This window comes from Labrus bergylta, chromosome 19 (genome assembly GCF_963930695.1).
Source record: "Labrus bergylta chromosome 19, fLabBer1.1, whole genome shotgun sequence".
NCBI lineage: Eukaryota > Metazoa > Chordata > Actinopteri > Labriformes > Labridae > Labrus > Labrus bergylta.
The window spans coordinates 3,189,246-3,211,576 of NC_089213.1; the positions used below are offsets into that span (position 1 = coordinate 3,189,246).

Consider the following 22,331-nt stretch of genomic DNA (forward strand, 5'->3'; position numbering starts at 1 on the left):
TTTTTGTCCTCGAGCTAAGCCATGTGTTTTGAAGATAAAATAGGACAGTGCTTTTAAATAAATCCATCATATATTTATTGTTTACAACAAAAACATGGATTTTCTGTGTGCCTCTGGTCATTAAAGTTTTGTTCAGCAATTAGGAATGGAAATACATTATCATTTAAAAAATATATATGAAGGATTTGACTCAGGATAAACCAATTTACACTTTAGGTCATTAATATTAGGAAGTTTTAGGCAAACAACTACTCTCATTTTACCTGGGGAGTTATTCAGGGACAGTGCTGTGCTGATGTTTCTCTTGTCAAAGGGCGGAGCCAAAGATAAATATGGAGACGGCTTTCCTTTGTCATGATAGGTGACTCAACAATTACCTTCACCACTCCGATCATTTTGAGACGGTCCCTTAGCATGTTGTCAAAGATTGTGATGTTTTTTTTTTAAACACTGCAGTGAAAAGCAAAATTGAGGAAAGCATTTTATTTGTCTGATGGAGAAATGATTGCAGCACCAGCGTTAATTACCGAGACTCTCTGACTTGACAAGAGAGACGACAGTAAACTGAGCACTGAAGCAGATTTTCTCACTCTCTCACACACACAGCGCAGTAAACAGTAAACATAGATTATCTGTGATGTTAATGTGATAAACTGCACTGCGGCGTGGGTGACTAAATCAAAGTGTATGCAGAGTGTTCTGCCTCATTCCTATTGGGACTCCTCAGTAAGTCACAAAGTACATTAATATTTGCTTTGCATGTGGTCCAAAAGCTACTTCAAACTGACTTTAAAGTAGCACAATCTCACTTAACACGGCATGAGTGTACACTGTGCTTCATACATAAATGTGTGCATGAGACCCTCAGTGAATAGCACATAAAGAAGGCTAACCTCGAGTCGGAAAGTGGGTGACAAAGAGCCATGGTAGTATCAGATTCTTTTTTGTTTTAGTAGTACCTATGGAAGCCCATTTCTGCCAGTTAAAAAAATAAAATTGAAAATAATAAAGTCATAATTATGAGATAAAAAGTAAAAATTATTATCTTATTAAAGTCGAATTATTTTAATGAGACTTTTTATCTCATTATTATGACTTTATTATCTCATAATTTCGATTTTCGGTTTTTATCTCATTATTATGACTTTATTATTTTCATTTTTATTTTTTTAACTGGCGGAAATGGGCTTTCAGATTGGCTATCAGATTCTTAAAAAAGAACTCCTGCATTTGACAGTCAGAACTCTTAAGGATTTTTACAAAAATAATTGATCAAGAGGAAGGATGGGGAGCATTTAGCTGTGACAGTGTGGCTGGTTTTGGAGACACAATCCTAGCTTGAATTAGCATCATCTCTAAATGATAATAAAGACGACTGCCCTTGGAGGGAGAGGAATGCAAGAGATTTGACAAGGGATGGAAAAAAGCAAGAGAGCGAGAAAATAATAAGCACAAGACAAAGAAATGCAGAAGCATCATGTAGAGAGGGAACAGGAGGGGTCTGGGCCTCGCGTGTGAACGACTTAGTGGACACGCATAAGGACAATGAAAAATGCAAATTAAGCACACTTACTCCATTGGGGGGATACGAGGTCCAGCCCAGCTCTGCCTGAGTCTCTTTAGAATTCAGCAGCACCACTGTAGGAAAAACAAACAGACAGACAGGGACAGGGGAAGAGGTCAGACTTTTATAGAGTGTTTGCTTTTATTTAATCTTGTCAGTATAAATAAGTCTGTCAACAGGGTCATAACAGCAAAACACAATAATAAAAACTCTCACGTCACGACAGAGCGGTCTTGAAATGACAACTCGAGCAGAGTTAGAGCAACATGATTTGGATCACAACGGACAGCCGTCGACATTCAGACATGCCTGTAAAACTCTTGGGTGTATAAGTGCATTAATACCATCTGTTGAAGGAGCTTTTTAAACAAGCTGAGAAACAAAAGAGACACCCATCCCCCATCGATGTACTGAAATGTCTATGTCATGAGCGTTTCAGTTTCAGGACCATGGACAGGGAACGAGAGCCAGCCTCAGTCTGTTTTCAGCACCATGGACAGCTCCATGACAAACAAAAGTGGTGGGAGGCGAGTGAGAGCTCAGCGGATGCTGCTCATTTTGTATTAGCTGCTCAAAGAAAAAGACACAGAGCAAAGGGAACACGGACCACTTCAGCTGACCTATTTTAATGTGCAAGTACTTGTTCGTTTCAGAAAAGGTCTTTCACAGCGGAAGAAGACATGGAACACAACTTTCACCCTACCACCATCATCGCTGATAACAACTTGAACACATCACTTCTATGTTATACTACTCATGTCTGTATTTCACAACGTTTAAGTGGAAACAGTGAACTTTTTTTAACAAGCTGAAATCACCTGACAGCGAGAACTTTATCTGTAAAATACAAATAAAAAAACATTTTTTTACATCTGTCCTTCATCTGTTTTTTTTAATGATAAGTTATAGTTTAAATCAGGGGTGGGCAACTGGCAGCCCGAGGGCCACATGTGGGCCACCTCCTCACTCAATGCGGCCGCAAGTCAATTTCAAATAATAATAAACAAACATGAAGAAAACGTGACAAAATTAGGAATCAATCAAACAAAATAAAAACCAGATTTAAAAACATGAAAATATAAGTCTGCACTAGTAGTGTTAGCATTGTTACTTAATTGAAAGATGGGACGATATCCTCCACTAGGATATACCTCTCATTGAAAATACTCTTATATTGCCCGTCAGAAAGTAAATGTATCCGAGTACTTTCAGCGCCGTGGTTTACAGCAGGCCGAGTGAGAAAGGCTTTTGTTTGATTCCCAGTAGTCCCAGCAGGGGTTCTGGAAAAGCCATCATCAGCACATTCATCTTAATCTATTAAATAATATCAACATCTGTGGAGACATATGGCGAGCTGCATTGAGCCTCATTTGAAAGGATTTTGCTGATATCAAAGTTAGCCATGCTTTAAGCTTGTCTGCTTAAAAAGACACCCCCAACACCCAGCCCTCCCCCTTCACCATACATGCAAACACACATTTTCAGGCTTTCTTGCAGCACGCCTTGCACCTGCAGCCTTAAGGCTACACGAGGCCCCGACAAGAAGACTGAGCAATCTTTTGCTAAGTCTGGTACTCTTCATTCCTGAAGTGTGCTTCTTCTTTCATTCCTGTGCTCGAGTGCGTTTTACGGCTTTAACTTTTGTTTTCATGCTCTGACTTTCAACCACTCCAGGAGCCTTGTACATGAAATCTAACTCTGCGTAGAGTAGAGTAGTCGAGTCCTTTGACAAGCAACCGCTTCTCTTCACCCCTGAGCTCTCCTAAAAAAAAGAGTCTTACTTTGATCTCATACCCGCTGCTACTATGACAGATATTTGGCTGTATCCAGAACAACTGGGCAGAAACCTACGCAGTCTGACTAACGCTCTGGACCTTGTAATCTAAGTGAGTCAAGCTTTGAATAGGAGGCTAGTAACTGACTGTGACAGTGAGATGTGCTGATTCACCGAAAGGGAAGGTAGATTGTATTTATGTGTCATGCTTGCACAGAGCAGTGAGTGTTAATAACACACCTGGTATTACTTTGGTTAAACTCTGATACAAACTTACAGGCAGAAAATCACATAGAAAGCTTTTTTTTCCCATCATTTCACCCCAGCTTCTTTACCCAATCGGATTAGAGGAAGAGTATTAATCCAATGTAGCATTTCTGCTAATTGAGGTTCATTAAAAATAGACTCCCTCTTCAGTTAGACCACAGTTTGGAAAGCCACCAATGATTCAGCCTCTGTTTGTGTTTGTCTTTAAAGGGGACATTTGTGCCTTGGCTTGGAGTGCAGCAGGGACGCCTTGCTAGACCAGGAAGGATCCTTTACTGAACACTTTACTTGATTGTTTTTTTTTTTTTTTCGTTTTTTTTTTGGGGGGGGGGGGGTTAACACTGCTGGGTGCCTAAAGCGTGGTTCTGTAGTTAGCTGATAACATAGTGGCATTCTGGAGAAGATTAGAGCGGGGAAGAGGCCAAGGGTGGCGGGAGAGAGAGACACAGAAGAAGGGCTGAGACGACGAGGGGAAATAATCAGCAGAAGAGGGTGAAGAGCGGGCAAGAACGAGAGCCAATATGAAAGAGAGAAAGACAAAAAAATGTTGGCATGAGAGACAGAAGAAGGAAAGGGAGGAGGAGGGGGACGGAGCACATGCAGTGCAAATAACTGAATAATACACAGAGGGATCAGCGTGCCTTAGTGAGCAGTCAGTCAGTCAAAGAGACACTCAGAGGACAAAGTTGGCACTGTGATCACACGCTGAATACATAAGTCCTGTAATCACAGCGTAGTTAGACAGACTAATGGGTCTTTAGGGGTAGAGAGGAGGAGAGAGACATACAGAGAGACAAAAACTAAAAGTTCAACAAAGCAAGAAAAGAAGAAGGGTCACCAAGAGGAGGAGGAGAGGGGAAGAAGTGAGAGAAAGAACACGTGATGGAGAAACAAAACCTCTCCCCTCTCGGCCACTGACGGCTCTGACTAATAAGCCGTGACACATTAGCTACTAAACACCAATTTCAAAGGTTGTTTCATAAATAATTGCACATCATTACAGGGACAATGTGGGTGTGTGAGCCAGTGCACACTTTTTTTTTTTGTCAGTTATGCCTCAGACCTATTTAGGACACACAGGACAAAGCAGATTTTCATCACATAATATGAAACACAGTCGCAGCCTGACGACAGATCCAGTAATACAGCCTGGATAACCTATCAAGTTTGGCTCCCCGTTCAAAATGAACAAATAAACATATGCAATGAAGTCAATGAAGTTAAGTAAGCAACAGTAAAAACAATGGATAACATTTAGTTAACTTGCAGAATGGTTTTAGTTAGATTTTGTTGATAGCAGAACCATGTAGTTTTGCTCAGGCCAATGGGGTCGTGCAAAAAACTACAGTTCCTCAAGTGTCCACTTGAGGAACTGTAGAAAGCCCATTTTAAAGCAAAAATCAACATGTTTACAGCCTGGTTAAAACCTTGTATCTGGTTCAAAAAATGAATTATGTTTGAGTAGCTCAAGTCTTTATCGGCTCACACTTTACTTTTTTATGACTGATTTTTTTCTTAGGAGGCTTCAAGGCTGCCTCAGTTCCAGCTCTTTTCCTGATGTTAGCTTGACAGAAAGCAAGGTTGAGACAGCATTTTCAATATGGCGACCACCATCGACTGGCTTCAAAAGTGTTTCCAATAGGTGACATTACTTCGACTACGTTTGTGCTCATACAGTCAATGGGGAAAAATGTGCTGCAAATGACACTTCAAATTTGTACATTTAAGACTAATGTGCAGGAACTCCTCAAAGAAAGAATTCAACATTCTTTTAGTTTCATCCAAAACCTGATTTCCTGGATGTAAATCTTGTGATTGTTTGACCCTCTTTGCCCATCTTATACTACATGACATGACTTCAAAATATCAAAAGAATAAGCTGGACAACATTGTCCATAAATGATACAACAAAGCTACAGAGTCATGTTTTGATGAATGGTTCCATTGAGCATCCTGCCATGTTCGATGATTAGAAGAGAGGATGTACTGACGCAATATAGGAAAAGATTAAAGCTCCTTAAAATAACTTTTGGTTTGTATCAATTTGGCGCCCCCTGTGGCCATAGTGATATTATTTATTTGCTTATCTTGTCCTCTACTCTTTTTTGACTTGATGTTTTTTCAAAAATCAACTATAACACTAACAGGGGATCCTTGCTGTAGAAAAGGCAGCTTTGGAAGTGTAATGTTAATCGCCTCGTCTGACACGTACCCCGCAGCAATGGTTACCGGCATTTAGAATAACTAAATGAGGTAATCAATCTTCTTGCTGATGGTCCAGTTTGCTTTTGTAGGTCACATAGAGACATCAGCATTCATTTCTGTTTCATAAGAAGCTAAAAACGACTCACAGGGGCTTTGAGGGTGCATGCTTTATAAGTCAGATAAAGAAATAATGTTGGTATAGGAAATACAGAAAAAAGTTTTGGAAAGTAGGAAATAAAAGCCTTTCTGAAAAAGTTGTTAAAACCATTTGAAAAGCTTGATCAGTCACCACAAGAAAGCACACAAGCAGCCACCATAATGGAGCGAAGCCTTTCTCGATGGTTGCCTGAAATTCAAACATTTTCACTCAGCAAACTTTTAAGTTCTTGGAAACACTCTTTTGAAAGGAGAGCCGGTAAAAGCTGGCACACAACAGCAATGCTGAAAGGAATCTTTTGTGCACATCTGTGTTTTTGGAGGTTGTCAGGCTGCATGAAGTCTTCAAATTGAGTGTTTAAGAGGTGAAGGTTATATAAGGATGTCTGTGGCCTTTTTCTTTGTTTAACATCGAGGCGTTTCATTAAAAAGTGCAAGTGTCTATTCATGCCTTCCTCCTCTCCTCACCAACTCGCTCAGCTCTCTTTGGCTTGCGTGATATATTAATTGAGTCATGCCGCCTGAGACACAGTGACGGGTACAACAGCCAGCACTGAGGAAAAGAGAAAGCTGCAGCAGAAACATACAGTACGCCACAGCACTCAGGTCGGGTTTTCAAAATATAAAGAGCGTTTTTGGTGCACAGAAAACTGGGCTTTGTCAAGAGTGTATGCTGCTATTACAGAGCTGTTATTTTTTATTATAGTGGTAGACGGCATTGGTAAGACAGATCTGTCACAGAGGTTGATTTAAGGGCTTCCAATGTTAAGGGGTTCTTCATCTTTCTGCAGGGACTACTTATTTGTAAAACTCTTGACTGCTAATAACTTCCAAGGCCGAGCATTTAATCTTAAAAGGGAAAGAAAATAGAGCAGAACAAACAAACAAAGAGCTCTACATGCCAAATAAACAAACATATAAATAGTGTGTGTGTGTGTGTGTGTGTGTGTGTGTGTGTGTGTGTGTGTGTGTGTGTGTGTGTGTGTGTGTGTGTGTGTGTGTGTGTGTGTGTGTGTGTGTGTGTGTGTGTGTGTATGGGGGGGTACCTACAGTGTTCAGTAACAAACAAAGAAACGTGTCCCTGCTGAAACCCAGCTCACAAACACAATGTTGGACACAAGTACATTCCAACAAACACAGACGATTTAAATCCATCCCAGTGGAACGGGCTCGTTTCATAATTCGCCTCGATAATGTTCTATAGCTTCATGGCAGGGATTAACTCTGGTGTTTGGCTGTCCTCACCACGACCTGCAGCATGCTTATCAAGCGGTATACACCAACGCAGGCAACGCAGGCTCTGAAGGCTCAAACCTGCCCAAGGAAGAAGCACAGGGACGGGGGATAAGTACAAACCACCGGCACTCCACTGGGACGACTATTGTCCAGCTTTTATCCTTCTTATGTAACCGAAAGACTGAAGGAGAAACTGGAACTTTAAAGAAGTGAGAGAGGAAAGTCTGAGATAAAAGGAGCTGTAGCCTTGAGACTGCAAACAGACTCGTTTAAGTCACAAAACATTTGGAACAGAGTGATGGACTTCACTGCTTTGAGACTTCACTAACATGGGGAGTTCATCTCTGAGGGCTTAACTTGAGAGCAAATGTAAGTGGGCATGCCTTGCTCAGTAAAACACTTCATAGCCGTTTTCACATATGCACTACGGATAATATCTAGATAATTGCAGGAGGACCGCTCCGGAGATGGGGGGGAGAATTTCCTGAGGTAAGACGTGACGTAAATAAACAACGTGGAAGTAGCGGCCGTAGCAACAGAGTCTGCTACACGACGCTATAATGAAAACTTTTGCCTTTATATCAATGCTATGTGTAATCCAATGGAATGACAACATCCACAAAAGAGCGGAGAACAACAAACTGACCAACAGAAAACAGAATGCAGACGTTTAATTAGAGCACGGAGATCATAGAGGTCACATGCAGACACTTTAAACAGTCACTATATAAACGTTATTCTCTCTTCATTGGCTCGAGTTGAAATCTCCGGAGTATATGCGGCCACGTTCAGACATCAGCTCACTCGGACTTTCTGTGGATAAAACACTAGAGGTCTGGAGGAGAAACTCCGGGTAAAGTCTGCATGAAAAATGCGGCGGTTCGCGATCACACACAGCCTAAAGAAGAAGAGTTTTTCAGGAGATTTCTGTACGTGTGAAAAGGGTTCATGATAATGATCAGAGTCAGTCTGTATCTGATTCAGGACCACATTATAGTTTGAAACGATTAGATCCTATGAGACTTGTGCTGTTCAAACTAGCCATTGAAAATCAGAACTGGATCGCATATGTATGTGAAAAAACATCAGACTTTGGTCACTTTGGCCTGCAGTGTGGGCGTAGGATTAGACTTCTTTAAGTGCTTTGAGACTTTGTCTGAATAACTTGAAACCTGACTTTGACTTCTCTCATGAGACTGAAACGCTGTACAAAACAGCCCAGTCACCATGAGAGATATTTAAGAAGAATGTAGGCTACTAGAACCTAAACAAGAGACGTTTTAAAACCACCTCTCACAGCTTGTATAGAATATAAAATAACAGAGTTATGTGCATCTGAATCTAAGGTTTTTTTGTTTTACACAGAGTAGTTTGTTTATCCCTCAGGAGTTAGTATGGTTCTTAACTCCCCCCTTAAACAGAATTATAGAAGCAGAAGCCCACTTGAGGCCGGTGTGGATTTACTGTCTTGCTGGAGGACATTGGAGCAGGTTGGGAACACGGGACTTGTAAGGGGCCTGAGTCGCAGCCCTTGTTATGAAAAATGATCTTTCTGTTCGCTGCACCACCCTCCTGCTCAAAGACGTGGGAGGAGATGAAAAGATATAGTTCAACAGAAGCAACCCAGTAATACGGCTGTAGAAGAGATAAAAAAAAAAAAGGATAAATGGATGGGGATATGAAGTGTCACATAAAAACACAAACAGGCATATAAAAGATAAATGCTGTGTGTAAATGGAGACGCACACAAATCAGACACAAACACACACAGTACCTACTGAGACAAATGGTGGCGGGGAACTAACTTCCTCTCTCTCGCTCTCTCTCTCTCACACACACACACACGCACACACACACACACACACACACACACACTCTCTAGCAGCTCTAGCAGCAGAGCACATTAACTCCCAACAGCGTTCTCCTTTTAACAGACTCATTAAACTTTCAACTTTGGGTAATGTGACAAACTGTAAAGAGAATGGACGGTCCACTTCCTAAATCCCAGCATGCAATTACAGACATGAAGCATGACAATGGGGGTCAGGAGTTAAACGCTATCATGGCGCTGTGCATCTGTCTCTCAACTGCATCATGTGTGAAAGAAACTGTCGAGCAGCATTCATCAAATAAAGATGTGTAGTCTTAAAGCAGTAGAAGTATGTCAGACAACGCACCAATTGGACATGGCAAACATGAAAAACAGTGTACCGTTGGGGGCGGTATGAAATTAGGCAGAGGCGGCGTCGTGTTTTTTTTATGCAACATAAAGTCTGGTTCTAAGTTTAGGTATTGGCATCAGGCATGAAAAAAATGTTAGGGGAACAAACCTACTTCAAGTACCTCTGCACTCGGCGCTAACACTGCAAAGTTCTTGTTTGTTTTCAGTCGTGATCATTTACCCTGAAACCTTAAAAAAAATGGTATCCAATCAGTGCATTGGTCACAGTACTCCCTGATTCCGGTAGTATGTAAGGTCAATACAAATATGGCACGACCAATATGTGATTTTTCGAGCTGATACCGATTTTGATATTGGGGAGAAAAAAAAAAATCAAATACTGACATATCGGCCGATATCTTTCTTCGATCTATGTTCAATCTGTAGAGATTTATTGCATTGATCCCTCAAATGCAGTAATCAAACACATGTGGAAAAGATATATAAGAAAGACAAGATGGTCACTCAACTGGAAAGTACCTGTACATGTACGTGCATCAGCGCTCGACACTCTGCACTGATGATACTTGTTGTAATCCATATAGCGCCCTCTGCTGGTGACAGAGAACTGCTAATGTTATACAATGAAACTCAAATGAAACGATATTTAACTGGTGAATAAATCTAGTAATATCAGTTAATATCTGCGATAAAATTAGCCGATACCCTTAGTCACTGGATATGCTAATATCGGTATTATCGGCTATCTGATTAATCGTTCTGGCTCTAAATACCAATAATTGTAACCCATACAGGTATTGATATAATAACTACTCTACTAAAGGGAATGTGCTGAAATTATATTTTTGTTCCAATCAACAGGTGTAATTTATCTTATTAGTTTCAGAACAAACCCTAACTGTTTCATAAAAATGATTTTCCTGATAAAGTAAGGTAAACAGTCAAAGCTTCAACATCAGCAAAGATAGCATAGAAAATGATTCATGTAAGATTTGAAGACGGTGAAGCTATCAAGGCTAAATGTGCATGAAAGCAAACACATCAGGTTATATCGAGAAACTGCTCTTGGTGTTTTTTCTCTAGTTCAACGATAACAGCGAAAAACATTTATGTCTCAACCACAGAGGCGAGGTACAGTAAATAACAGGGTGCATAATATTCAAGTCCCTTGCCTATAATTTCTCTTTTTAAATCACTTCCAATCTTTCCACATCTTCACCTCCTGCATGTTCAGTTTGTTTCCTCTCTGCATCCTGTTCCATGTCTCCTGCAGTGCCAGTCCTGAATCTGAATGACCACCTGTTAAGTAAAAATCGCTTCCGGGGGGAAATAAAGCTTCCATGTGTGTCGATGTGAGTTTGCATGTTTGCGTGTGTGTGTGTGTGCTTCAGGGAACGAAAGAAAAGAGTCATTGAGTGAGTCACAGAGTCAGCAAAAGAGTGTGTTTTAAGAAAAAATAAAAACATGGGAGGAAGAAAAACAAACACTCAAGGAAAGACTGACTGTAAGGGGACAAAAAAAAGGACGAGTTAAGTGAGGCACCTGAGGAAGAGTATGGAGTACTATTTAAGTTATACCTGCTGTTACTGGATAAATACACACCTGCCAGGTTTGTTTTTTTAACAACCCAAGTGCTCCTGCTCTCTGAGGCAAAGACATTACTTGAGTTTTATTTCCTAGTGAGACACAGGAAAAGGATGAAGAAAGCTAAAATATTTGGAGCTAAAGGAAAGGAAACACGCCGACAGAAGGAAGGCAAGAGAGAAATAAATAGAAAGGCTAGAGGCCAAGCGGAGTTATTTTCATTTGTTCGGTCCTCTAATGATTGTAATTGGTTGTCTGGAGTCATACAGAGAAAGCGGTGAGACGAGTGTCAGGTTTTGTTGCTAGGACAGAGTGGCTCTTATGGATACGCCTGAGAACTGAGCTTTACTAAGAGGACAGGGTCACGTGTACCTGAAGTAGAATGAACTCTTAAGTTTGTTTATCAGAATAACAGCCGTCACTGTAAAGAGATATCGATGTCATCGTAAATTCTCTTTTCTCTTCAGGACTCAGCTCCAGGAAAGAAACTTCAACCCTGGTTTGAGTAACGGGAATGAGCTGCTTAAAGGAACGTCTGGACTAAGTAAACAGGACTACTAGAAACCACTTCCGGAACAGTCCGAGCACTAAAAGGCAAAGTGCTGGAAATAAAACGCTGGAATATTCTGAGGTAGAAATCAGGCGGGCAAACATGGTGGAGAAAGAAAAGAAAGAGCGGATGAAGACAGATGATAGGTAAAATGTCAAATATAGATGATGACTCAGCTCTCTTAAAATAAGCAACACAAAGAGGAAAAAGGTGGATTTCTTTACTGACGTTCTTTGGTGATTAAAATAACTAAAAAGGTGGAGAAACTGGCAGCTCATTCATATACCTTATTAGCATTTACAGCATTAAAACTTGACAGTAATTATGAACTTCTAAAGGAACACTTTGTGCAGCATCAGTAGTTGTAATAGAGGCAGAAATGTGAAGCTCAAATAGGGCTTTCATTCCTGGATAGCCTGTTCCTGCATGATATCCGCCAGAGCATAAAACAACCCACCTGCACTGCACAAATTAATTTTTAAAGAGACATTATTTCAGAGTGTGCTCCCTTTGAAGGTTTTTGTAATCCACTTCACGCTCGTAAACTTGACACATGGAGCCCACACACAACAATACAGGGATGGTGTGATGTTCTGGGATGGAAGTTTGAATCCTCTCTCTCTTTCTCTCTCTGTCCAACAAGCAGTGTGCTCTGTGTCGAATATTTTTACACATATTACACATTTCAGTCGGACAAATCACGTTTGACATATTTACTGGAGCAGCTGAACACAGATCCGGTTTGGTGTCTGGGATCTGATCGCGTCACTCCTCCTAGACTGATTTTAAATGCAGAAACTCCACCCCTGCACGTGGATGCTGGGGTGGTGGGGAGATTTAAGTGCAGCACCGGTGCGAGACAGCAAGGCTTTGACAGAACGGAGGGAGGGACCGGAAATCTTGCAGCTTAAATAGAGCGCTCAGTTAGGAGGATGTGTGTGATTGGAGGTTGTGAAAGTGACGACTGTGAGTGTAAAAAATCTGTGCAGCTTGAGATGTCTACCTGAACTACCTCGCATGTACAACAAATTAAATGAAAACCGGCCTTTGGAATACATGGGCCTTGAATTGAAAGAGAGCAGATACAGTCTATTTCACCGCCATTCTTAAAAGTTGAACCATTTCAGGTCTATTTTCATTTTTAGAACAAGCAAAGCTTTGATTACCTCCAGCTCTTGTGCAACCAACCATCCACACGTTAAGAGTGTGCATTACTGTATTTAAGGCACAACAGCATATGGCAAAGCTGTATTATTAAGGCATCAACAGTGCGTGTACATATGTGTGCTGATCAGTGAGCCGGAGTTAAATGTGCTTACATAACATGATAAAGTCACAGAGGCAGATTGAGAGGAGAGAATTCTCTACTGAAAACGGATTTTCTTGTAATAACCATCATAAACACAAACACATAACGAACACCAAAAACAGAATTCATCTGGCAAAAAAATAGAGGGAATAGAAATAATGGCATGTGTGACATTCCTGTCTGCATACACATGCACTTATACTGTTACATGGGCTGCATGGTGATGGAAAAATGACCATATTTGTAATTATTTGAGTCATTTTCTGCTTTGAAATCTAAACCCCGTCCTGTTTTTATCACATCCTGGGTCTATCTTTCTGACAGCGGCTCGGACACACACACAGATGGAGAAGTAGAGTTAACATGGTGGAGTGACATGTTGTGTTTTCTCCATAAAATTAACTAATAAAGATATATCTCATAATTGTGTTATTTATGCATCATCAACATTCTAACAATGTTCAAATTAACGTTTCATCTGCATCACCAGCTTCTTGTTTTTAACTTCACATCAGTCCTGAGACTCACAACACAACACTACACTGCAGGTACAACATCTGTCCCTTTAACCACGGCCACATATACCAACGTGGTCACAGTGTAAAGCAACACCGGGACAAAATGTCACTGAAAGTGGGTATAAACACATTTTTCAATCTGTCTCGTGTAATTGAGCGTCTGCATCATGCATCGTGCCGAGGTATCTGTGATGTCAGCATCATCGTCTGTGTAATCTCATTTTACATGCAGGGGGACAGGCAGACCTTGGTGCACAGTGTTCAGTTCTTTTATTGAAGATGGAGTCATGGAGAACGAGAAAACTGATGGTTTTTAGTTCGAATCAAACAGCCAAAAAAAGTGGCAGCGTGATGCGTTTCCAGACACATGACTTAAGTTACATTGCAGGTCCAGTGATGTGACTATTACTAATAATCAGATGGTAAACTAATATATCAATAGCACTAGTTATTACATTCACTTTCCATGGATGAGATATGTCCTCAAATACAATCTGATACCAAAGTAAAGCCAGGTATTAATGGATTGCCTGAGGTATGTTAGAAAAGAACTATCAAGGGGGGGGAAAAATTAAAGCTAGTGACCAAAAACTGGGAAAACTAACTGCGGTACTATTTTGTACAAACTAAGAATAATAGAAATTGTATGGCTCTTTAAAACATAAATTAAATAGTTCTATGTTTTTCCAACAACTAACCCAACTAAACTTTGATTATAAGTGGGTTTATTTCTCAGCCAAGTTGTATTTGGTATAGAAACATTTAAGCGCAGTAAGATTAGTAGTACCTTTACTTCAAGGGAGGGGAGGTTGCTTTTGGATTTTAAAGAGCTGAATGTAACCTGATGCATTCCTTGATAACTGTGCAAAACTTAAATCTGATATTGAAATGTCAGCCCATCTCTTTCAAAAGTTTTCTTTTTAACAACTCTGCTTGGCATGTCACCATCTTCTCTGACTTTACGTCTAGTTTTGAGAGTCACAGATGGACTTCAGCGCTGTGTTGGTAGGAGAGGAAAGACACCACGACTGACTGCAGTATCTATTTCTAACAGAAAGCCCCACAGGGATTTGTTGGAGTCCCTCCATTTCTTAACAAAGTTTTAATTTGTGAAACATTCACAGAAACAAGTTGTGGAATATAGTCACGTCGTTGTTCCCTTACCTTTTCTGTGACTCAAAAAACTTCACCCCCAGTGTTTTAGCAAAGTGTTAAAAGTCTAATACTGAGCTTTTCAAACAGCACAACTGGAGAGGATCAAAATGAGTCTGTATGGTAAAACATGACATAATACACTGAGCAAAGGGAATTAGAAATAAAAGACTCAAATTAAGGTTTGGTACCTTCGAGGTAAATAAAGTTCCTGCTCACTATTTTTGGAAACACTTGAAGCAGAATTTGGCATGCATAATATACATGAACCTGTGTCAGCATATGTCGTGCATGACTGGACTCAAAACTATGCATGCCAGCAGATATTGGACGTATATAAGTGAGTGTATGTGTGTGTGTGTGTGTGTGTGTGAGTTTAAATACACACACACACACAGTTTTAATTCTGGGTAAGCCTCTCAGAGGACTGTTCAATTATTGAAGTCTGTATCTTTGCACTGTGCCACTATTTCCTCCTCCATCTTCTCCCTTAGTCTCCCCTCAGTCCAGCCTGCAGACTGCATTATTTAACTCCACACTCGTTCAGGCCACTGTCTTCAACAGAGCGCCTGCCGGGCCCGTACAGTGTGATGTCACTGCAGGACAGGAGAGGTGAAGACAAGGGGGTGCGTGACAACGAGAGGAGAACATGTTTGTCATGTTCATCCTTCTATCTGTTTGGTCTCGCAACTCTATGTCATATCTCCTTATGTTTTCACAGAGGAGAGGAGGGGGAGAGGAGAAGAGAGTGAAGAGAAGGAGAGGAGAGGAGAGGAGAGAGGAGAGAGGAGAGAGGAGGAGAGGAGAGGAGAGAGGAAAGAGGAGAGAGGAGAGAGGAGAGAGGAGAGAGGAGAGAGGAGAGAGGAGAGAGGAGAGAGGAGAGAGGAGGAGAGGAGGTGAGGTGATGTGATGAAAGAGGAGAGGAGAGGGAGAGGGAGAGGGAGAGGGAGAGGAGAGGAGTTGCATAAGTCCAGAGGAGCTCCAAGGTTTTGTGCTGACTTTGTTTTCCCTTTGGTTCAATTTGAGAACCACTTCAGATTAAATTAGGTCGTCTTCTTCTACATTCACCTCTCCACGTCCTTTTCATCCCCCTCTCTCTCTCCTTTGCTCTATCCCTCCCTCGTTTTTTCTGAGAGAAATGAACTAGAGATACCTGCAGGGACCTACACAGGGGTCAACATTCACAATCAAACACAAGCACACATCGAAAAAAAGTCAGTCTGTACACCTTAAATCATCTGATCCATGTACAATCTGTATCTCACCGCAAACGTTTATTACATTTATATTGTTTTCCTCCCAGGATTCTCCTTTATGTTCAAACTGTACTGACTGCAGGGATCAAAAAGTCGACAGAACTAAAGAATTAAATGGATACAAACTTCCCGAACACTGACATCAACTGCACTCGCTTTCTCTCCTGTTTTCCCATAATGCACTGCAAAGCAAACATCTCGGGGTGCAGAGGTAAACAAAACACCTCATCCAGTCACTGAAGAGCAGACGCACACATACACTGTCTCACAGAAAATCAGGCTTAAAATACAACAGCTCCATGAAGAGATAACTTAAAAACAGGTTCTGTATAAAGACATCACTATGAAGCTGTTAACACATGATTCAACCTCTTTAGTTTAAAACTGAACTTTTGATTGTTCTCCCTTTCTCAGGAAATCTCCAATGTGTCATTCAGAACAAACTGATCCCAGATGGTAAGAGGTTGTGGTCTCAGAAGCAGCTACAAGTTTTATAGTTACTATAGCAAAAACAAAGACATTGGCTAGTTAGCTAGGTCACACAATGAACAAAAGTAAACACCCTAGCTGATGACTTTTTTAATCCCCTTTTTTTCTTGCTTTTTCAGCGAGAACAACAGACTGTACACAACATAAAACATGGACGGAGCCTGAGTGATGTCACCCACTGGTTTCTGAGGAGTTGTTTTGAAGCCAAAAGATGACATTTTGATATCGCAAATGCTATCTCCACCCAGCTTTCAATCGATCTTTTGACAGGCAAAGAGTTGGAGTTAAGGCGGGCCTCAAGACATACCTTCAGATTAAAATAGTTAAAATAAGTGTAACTGTTCTGCCACGGCTATTTTATTATAGCTGCCACTTGCCACTTCTGTTTCCAAGCAGCTACACTGCTAGCACCACTCAGTGCTAGTATGCTAAACGTCAGCAATTGGGTAATAATTTATACCACAAGATTCCCCTGAGCTGATTGAGTCAGAACCTGAAGCATCTTTACAAGAAGCTCATTAAATATGTGGCCTGTAAATAATTAATACATCCCACTTCTTGTTCTCCCGAAAATCTAACAAGCCTCACAAGAACGCTTTCTTTCAATTAAACGAGGCTCCTCCACTATAGAACGCTGCAGGAAACCTTCCAGGGGGTAATATAGTTAAAAGATGTCACGTCGACTGTGCAGGACACAGAGGCAGGTAGTTATACTTGGCTTGACCTACAGAACCTTTGAACGCTTGACCTTTCTAAAATATTCAGAACGTCCACTGCCACAGGAGGAAAGAGAAAAAGCTGACTTTTCTTAGCAACTTTTTTATTCTAATGCAACGGCAAGCAGCCTGTTTATTGTGTGCGTTCGCCTTGATTTGATCAAGACGTCAAACACTAATGTAGGCTGTTTTTTTTATGCATCTGTATACTCGTTTTATATGTCACACAGCAAGACACTCATCTGTCCATCCCCGTGTGAGCTGAAGTGATATCTTCCTGAGGTTGCTGGGTGATCTTATTTGAAATCACAGCAATCACCATGCTTCACTCAGAAATCCTCCTCTGCTATGATTGTTATTTGCCTCTATAAGCCCCTTCAATCCCGAACACTTTGCAACATGACTGACAGTTTTCCCTGGGGGGAGAACAATAGGTACATATTTGCATGCATGTATATATGTATGTATATTTATATATCTATTTATAGCACACACACACACACACACACACATTTCACATCATTACCTTGCTTTTAAACTCCTATATTTTCTAAAAATGTGCTTCTATATTAAGCGAGGCAGGCTGCTTGACTGCCTTCCGTCCTCTAACCGTCCCACATTTCAAATAACCTACATCACACACGGCCATGACAGCGGTATAGTGTTTGTAAAAAGCAACACATAAACTAGGATAATACATATGCATATGCCATCTGGTGAGCATGTCAGTAAGAGTGGATTATTTCACATTCAAGAACACGATGATAACCTCGTCTTTAAGCCCACTTTGTGCTTAAGCCTTTTTTTTAGGATGTGAGCTTGCACTGTTACTATCTTTCTAAATACAGCAAAAAAGTCCCAAAAGAATATCTGAACAAATCCCCTCATGAGAGACAATAAATGTGAGAATGACTTTTGGATTGCTAGACGGGGTGAAATTCAAATATTTTAAGCCCCCAGTTCATGGTTTTCTCTCACATTTCCGCGTATTTCCAATGAAAAACATCCACAGTGTAAGCCAGGGATTATCCTGTTGCTTTCCACTGTTTCATATGTGTATTTTATTTTTATCTTTTAAGCACCACAATCAAAATTCTATTCACTTGCAATGTAAAAAAAAAAAAAAAATCAGAGAAACAAAATCTGCCAGATTCGACCGAACAGTGAGATACCCACAGGGATAAAAAAAAAAAAGAATAATGGCGTTTTTTTGTGATTTGGGTAAACTAATCTTTTAAGCTTTAGAACAGTGCCAGATGATCCTTCATAAATCCTCAAAATAGTACAGTGTCAGTGCTACTGTATGTTGATATACAGTGTAAGTTTGCTTGGCTGTGAACGTGTCATGACATCGAGGCAGAGCTTGTTCTTGATTTCAGTCTTTGAGCACAACATTTCCAGCAAGTCTTATAAACCCTCCAGACACTAGTAGAGTTCAAGTATGTTACTGCAGTTCACTGACAAAAACCTCTATTAAATTAGTATTTTTGACCAAAGCGGCTATCTCAAAAAGATAAGTACTTTTCAGACAGCAAGCTATGGGCACCAGTAAAAGGCAAGGACGCTATCGGTGGTGGGGGACAAAGTGATCCCATCTCTGAGCCGCCATAGGAGGTTGGAAAAGGGGCGTTAAAGGGGTGAGACGGGATCAACAGAGCAAGCAGGACAGCGTTGTGTGTGTGTGTGTGTTTGTGTATATGGAGTTCTCTCTGCTTCCAACTCGCTGTAACAGATTGTGACATCACAGACTGGGACAACAGTATTATACCGTTGAGGGATCAATATTAAAGTACAAAGATGTTGGAGCTTTGATATGGCGCTGTAGTGGATTTGCACATTAAAAAGATAAAGAGAAATTGACCACTTAACATTGTTTGAAGTAAGAAAATAACTAAATTATTGGGTGCTGGGTTGGATCCTAGCGGTAAGAGCATGTGCGCCGTAGACCGAGGCGACAGTCCTAATGGCTGCTCTTGGTTCGACATTTGCTGGATGTCATTTCCTGTATTGTCCTCCAATAGTTCCTGTCAGTCGTCATTGTACTATCCAAGTAAAGCCTATAAAAATGGGCCCCAAAGACATCTTTATTTTGATACCAACTACGTAGCAAGTTGATCTTTTTGTAAAACTCAAGAAACTTACCAATCAACAAATGGAACAAAAACCATTTGAGCTATTTTCTTGAGACCAAACATTCTAAATAATTACTAAAATGAAGATGAAAACTATCTTTTTTTCTAAAGAATGAATAGTGATCTCGATTTAAGTAGAAACTTTGAAACTTGTACACGTATACAGTCAACAATTTCAAGCCTATTAGAAAGCTTTGATTTTCTTTTTCTTTGTTTCATCTACCAGAATAAGTTGAAAAAGGACGAGCCTCTTGTGATGGTTAAACACTTCTTTGTATTCCAGTGACAAAGTCTACTAAATAAAGTCAGCACTCTGCAGGCTTCAGGGATCCTCCAGCTCTCTTGTGTCTCATCCCTTTCTCTCTTGTCTTTCCCCAAAAACTCCCCCATGTGTCTCATAGCTGCCCTCAGGCGAACACTCCTCACCCTACCTCTGCTCTTTGATTCCCTCTCTCTCTCTCTCTGCCTCACCATGTCCTGTTCCCCCTGTTTTTCTTTCGTCTTTTTACCTTCAGCGACATCCCCCGCCTCACTTCGCCTGCCATCAATTCATCCTTACTCTCCTTTCCTATCATCCGAGTCGTGTCAGCACTACGTCTTTGGTACCCGTACTGCCTTTTTGCCGGCTCCCTGCGGGCCCCGGCGCCCATTATCCTTGGCATCGATCTCTGCAGCATCAATGAGCGATAGCAGCAACGGAGATAGAAGGAGAGACGAATGGATAGATGGACGGGCCGAATGGAGTGAAGAGAGAAGGGCGGTACTGTGGGATGAAACGAGGTGGGTGACAGATAAAGTGGGCCGGATAGAGAGGGGAGAAGGAGGGAAATACAAGAGAGGAGGGAGACGGTGATGAGGGGAGGGAGGGGAGAGAGAGCATCGAGGGACCATTCGTCAATAGCCAGCAGTGCGACCTTGGGGATCAATGGGGCCGACAGCCGATCAGTCAATAGGCTCCATAACTAGCTCTGCGAGGCAGGGACGGAGGGGCAGAACGAGAGGAGAAAAGATGACCCGGTCGTAGAAGTCGATAGGGCAGAAAAACAGACCGCCTGTCCCTTCTGACACAAGCCCTGAATAAATGGTAGATAAAAAACAATGAGGGAAGATCGAACGGCAAGACCGATGGAGTGAGAACATGGGTTCAACAAGACAGACGGATGAGGGATGAGAGGATATGAAATGAACAAGAAAACAAGATGAGATTCAATATTGTGTTTGTGCAGATTTGTTTGATAGTCCACCGAAAGAAAAAAAAAACAACAGCGTCAAGTCCTTTCAGAAATACCTAAAAATCGACCTGTTTACTTCCAAGAGGCAACACCTTTGGCAGAATTATGCCTCCTGTCCATTGGAAGGTGTCATGTCATCTTGTTGAGGAATGGGAAGCAATGTAAAAGTGCTTATTTTAGTAAGAAAAAGCAACTTGAATAAAGGCCTTTGGGTGCTCCTCTAATCAATAAACTATAATCAAAGGAGAAATCAAAAACTAGCTATAATCTTAACAACTTTCAGAGAGGAAAATAAAAATGGTGCATAAACCAATCTATGAAGCCAAACAACATCAAAAACAGCACCAAAGAGTGTGTGTGAGTTCTCCCTCAAATGAAAGTTAATTTCACAAAGTCAAACAGTGCCGCTCAAAAAGAAAACAAGAATGGTTTCAACCATTAATAACAAACCCAAAGGCTTGTACACATGCTGATCAAAAGTAGAGTGGTTCCAATGGCAATACCAGTAATGGTGTAGTTCAGCCTTTCCCAAACTTAAGACTGCCGCTTTGAAATACAAAATTACTCCGGGGCACGTTATAAATGTATTTTTATTACTACAGCTATAACTTACGGGTAAATTATTGGACATACATTACAACATGATATTATGGCAAGATAGACAGAAAAGTTTACTGAACAATATGTCCATGAATCGCCTTACTAATCACTTAAAGGGTTGACTCATGGTGAATCATCATTATTGAGATATTTATTTTATTTTTAAAATTGGTGGAGGGCTTTTCGCGGCCCACCTGCAGTACCCACACGGCCCACCAAGGGGACGCGGCCCACACTTTTGGAAGCACTGGTGTAGTCTATACTGCTAAATGTGTGGTATGGAGAGTCAACAAGTATGCTCGTCAACGTATCAGTCACATACTATAACCAATAAGCCCCAAAACAAATATCGGAGAGGAACTCTGTAAAGGTCAACACATAAGTCTAGGTATCAATAACGATATCAGGAATGATAATAATTGTATTGGAACATCTCAAATCTGAAGCATGCCTACCCATTGTAGGCACAGTGAGGTTCTGTCTTGGTTATTGGTGCCGCACTAGTTAACACCACCAATTTAGCTGGTGTAGTACAAGCTAGGTGTCGATTCCTCAAGTAAAGGGTAGCTTTAAAAACAAAGAAAGCCTTCTTGAATCGCTGTCCAGATGTTGATCTCGTCTCAATGTAAACAGGTGTTCATTCAGCGGTTTTTTTTTTTTTTTATCATTTACAAACTTTCCCCTAATGGAATCCTGCCTTTTAGCTCATTTCCAACAAACGCTTAATGATGTGCTGGTGCAGCTGGTGATATTAGATTCATATCAGATGGGAGCTCATCAGCAGAATGAGGACGACTGCTCCATGAGAGACTTGCTGCTGCAGTAGTTCAAATACAAAGACACAAAAAAGGATAAAATGACATTCTGGGAAAAATGCTGAAAAAGAACGTGATCTGTAGAAATAGTGACGCTCGACAGCGAGTGGTTCATTCTTGATTAGCAAATATACACACACGAACCGATTGGGACTCATTGGGAAATCAAGATAATTAATTATCAAGTCAAGATGATAAATAAATAATGCGTAGGGGAGCACTGTGAGTGGTTAGAATGCCAGATTGTTCCAAAGCTCAGCAGCAGTAGGTCAGTAATTAATGAAATCAAAGAGCTGCTCTAATGAGAGACAAAGAGCACTTCCCTAACTGATGACTTCCCCGGAGGTAAACAGGAACCTAATGGGACAGAATGCTAAAAACAGGGAAGTGACACTGATCGTGCACAAATCTTATAAATAGTAAAACATTCTCCTTTGTCTTTCCACCAGAAATGATTACATTTCAGTTCTGCACAGTCGATTGTTTATTTGCTTATCGCAGGGCTGATAATAGAGCAGAATAAATCGGCTAATTCCTCACTTTTGAACGGACCAGTTCTACTGTTGATGTAAATGGGTAAAAAAAAGGCAGCAC

At 40.9% G+C, this 22,331-nt stretch overlaps 1 protein-coding gene across 3 annotated transcripts in view; it reads right to left on the reverse strand.

Moving 5' to 3' along the window:
• LOC109997830 (ephrin type-A receptor 7-like) overlaps positions 1–22,331 on the reverse strand; it is a 173,439-nt gene that overhangs the window by 127,740 nt on the left and 23,368 nt on the right. For all 3 annotated transcript variants that reach the window (XM_029280889.2, XM_065947839.1, XM_065947840.1), the window contains exon 2: positions 1,574–1,638. In XM_029280889.2, coding sequence (XP_029136722.2) covers positions 1,574–1,638 — 65 coding nt within the window. The remainder of the gene's footprint in view (positions 1–1,573; positions 1,639–22,331) is intronic.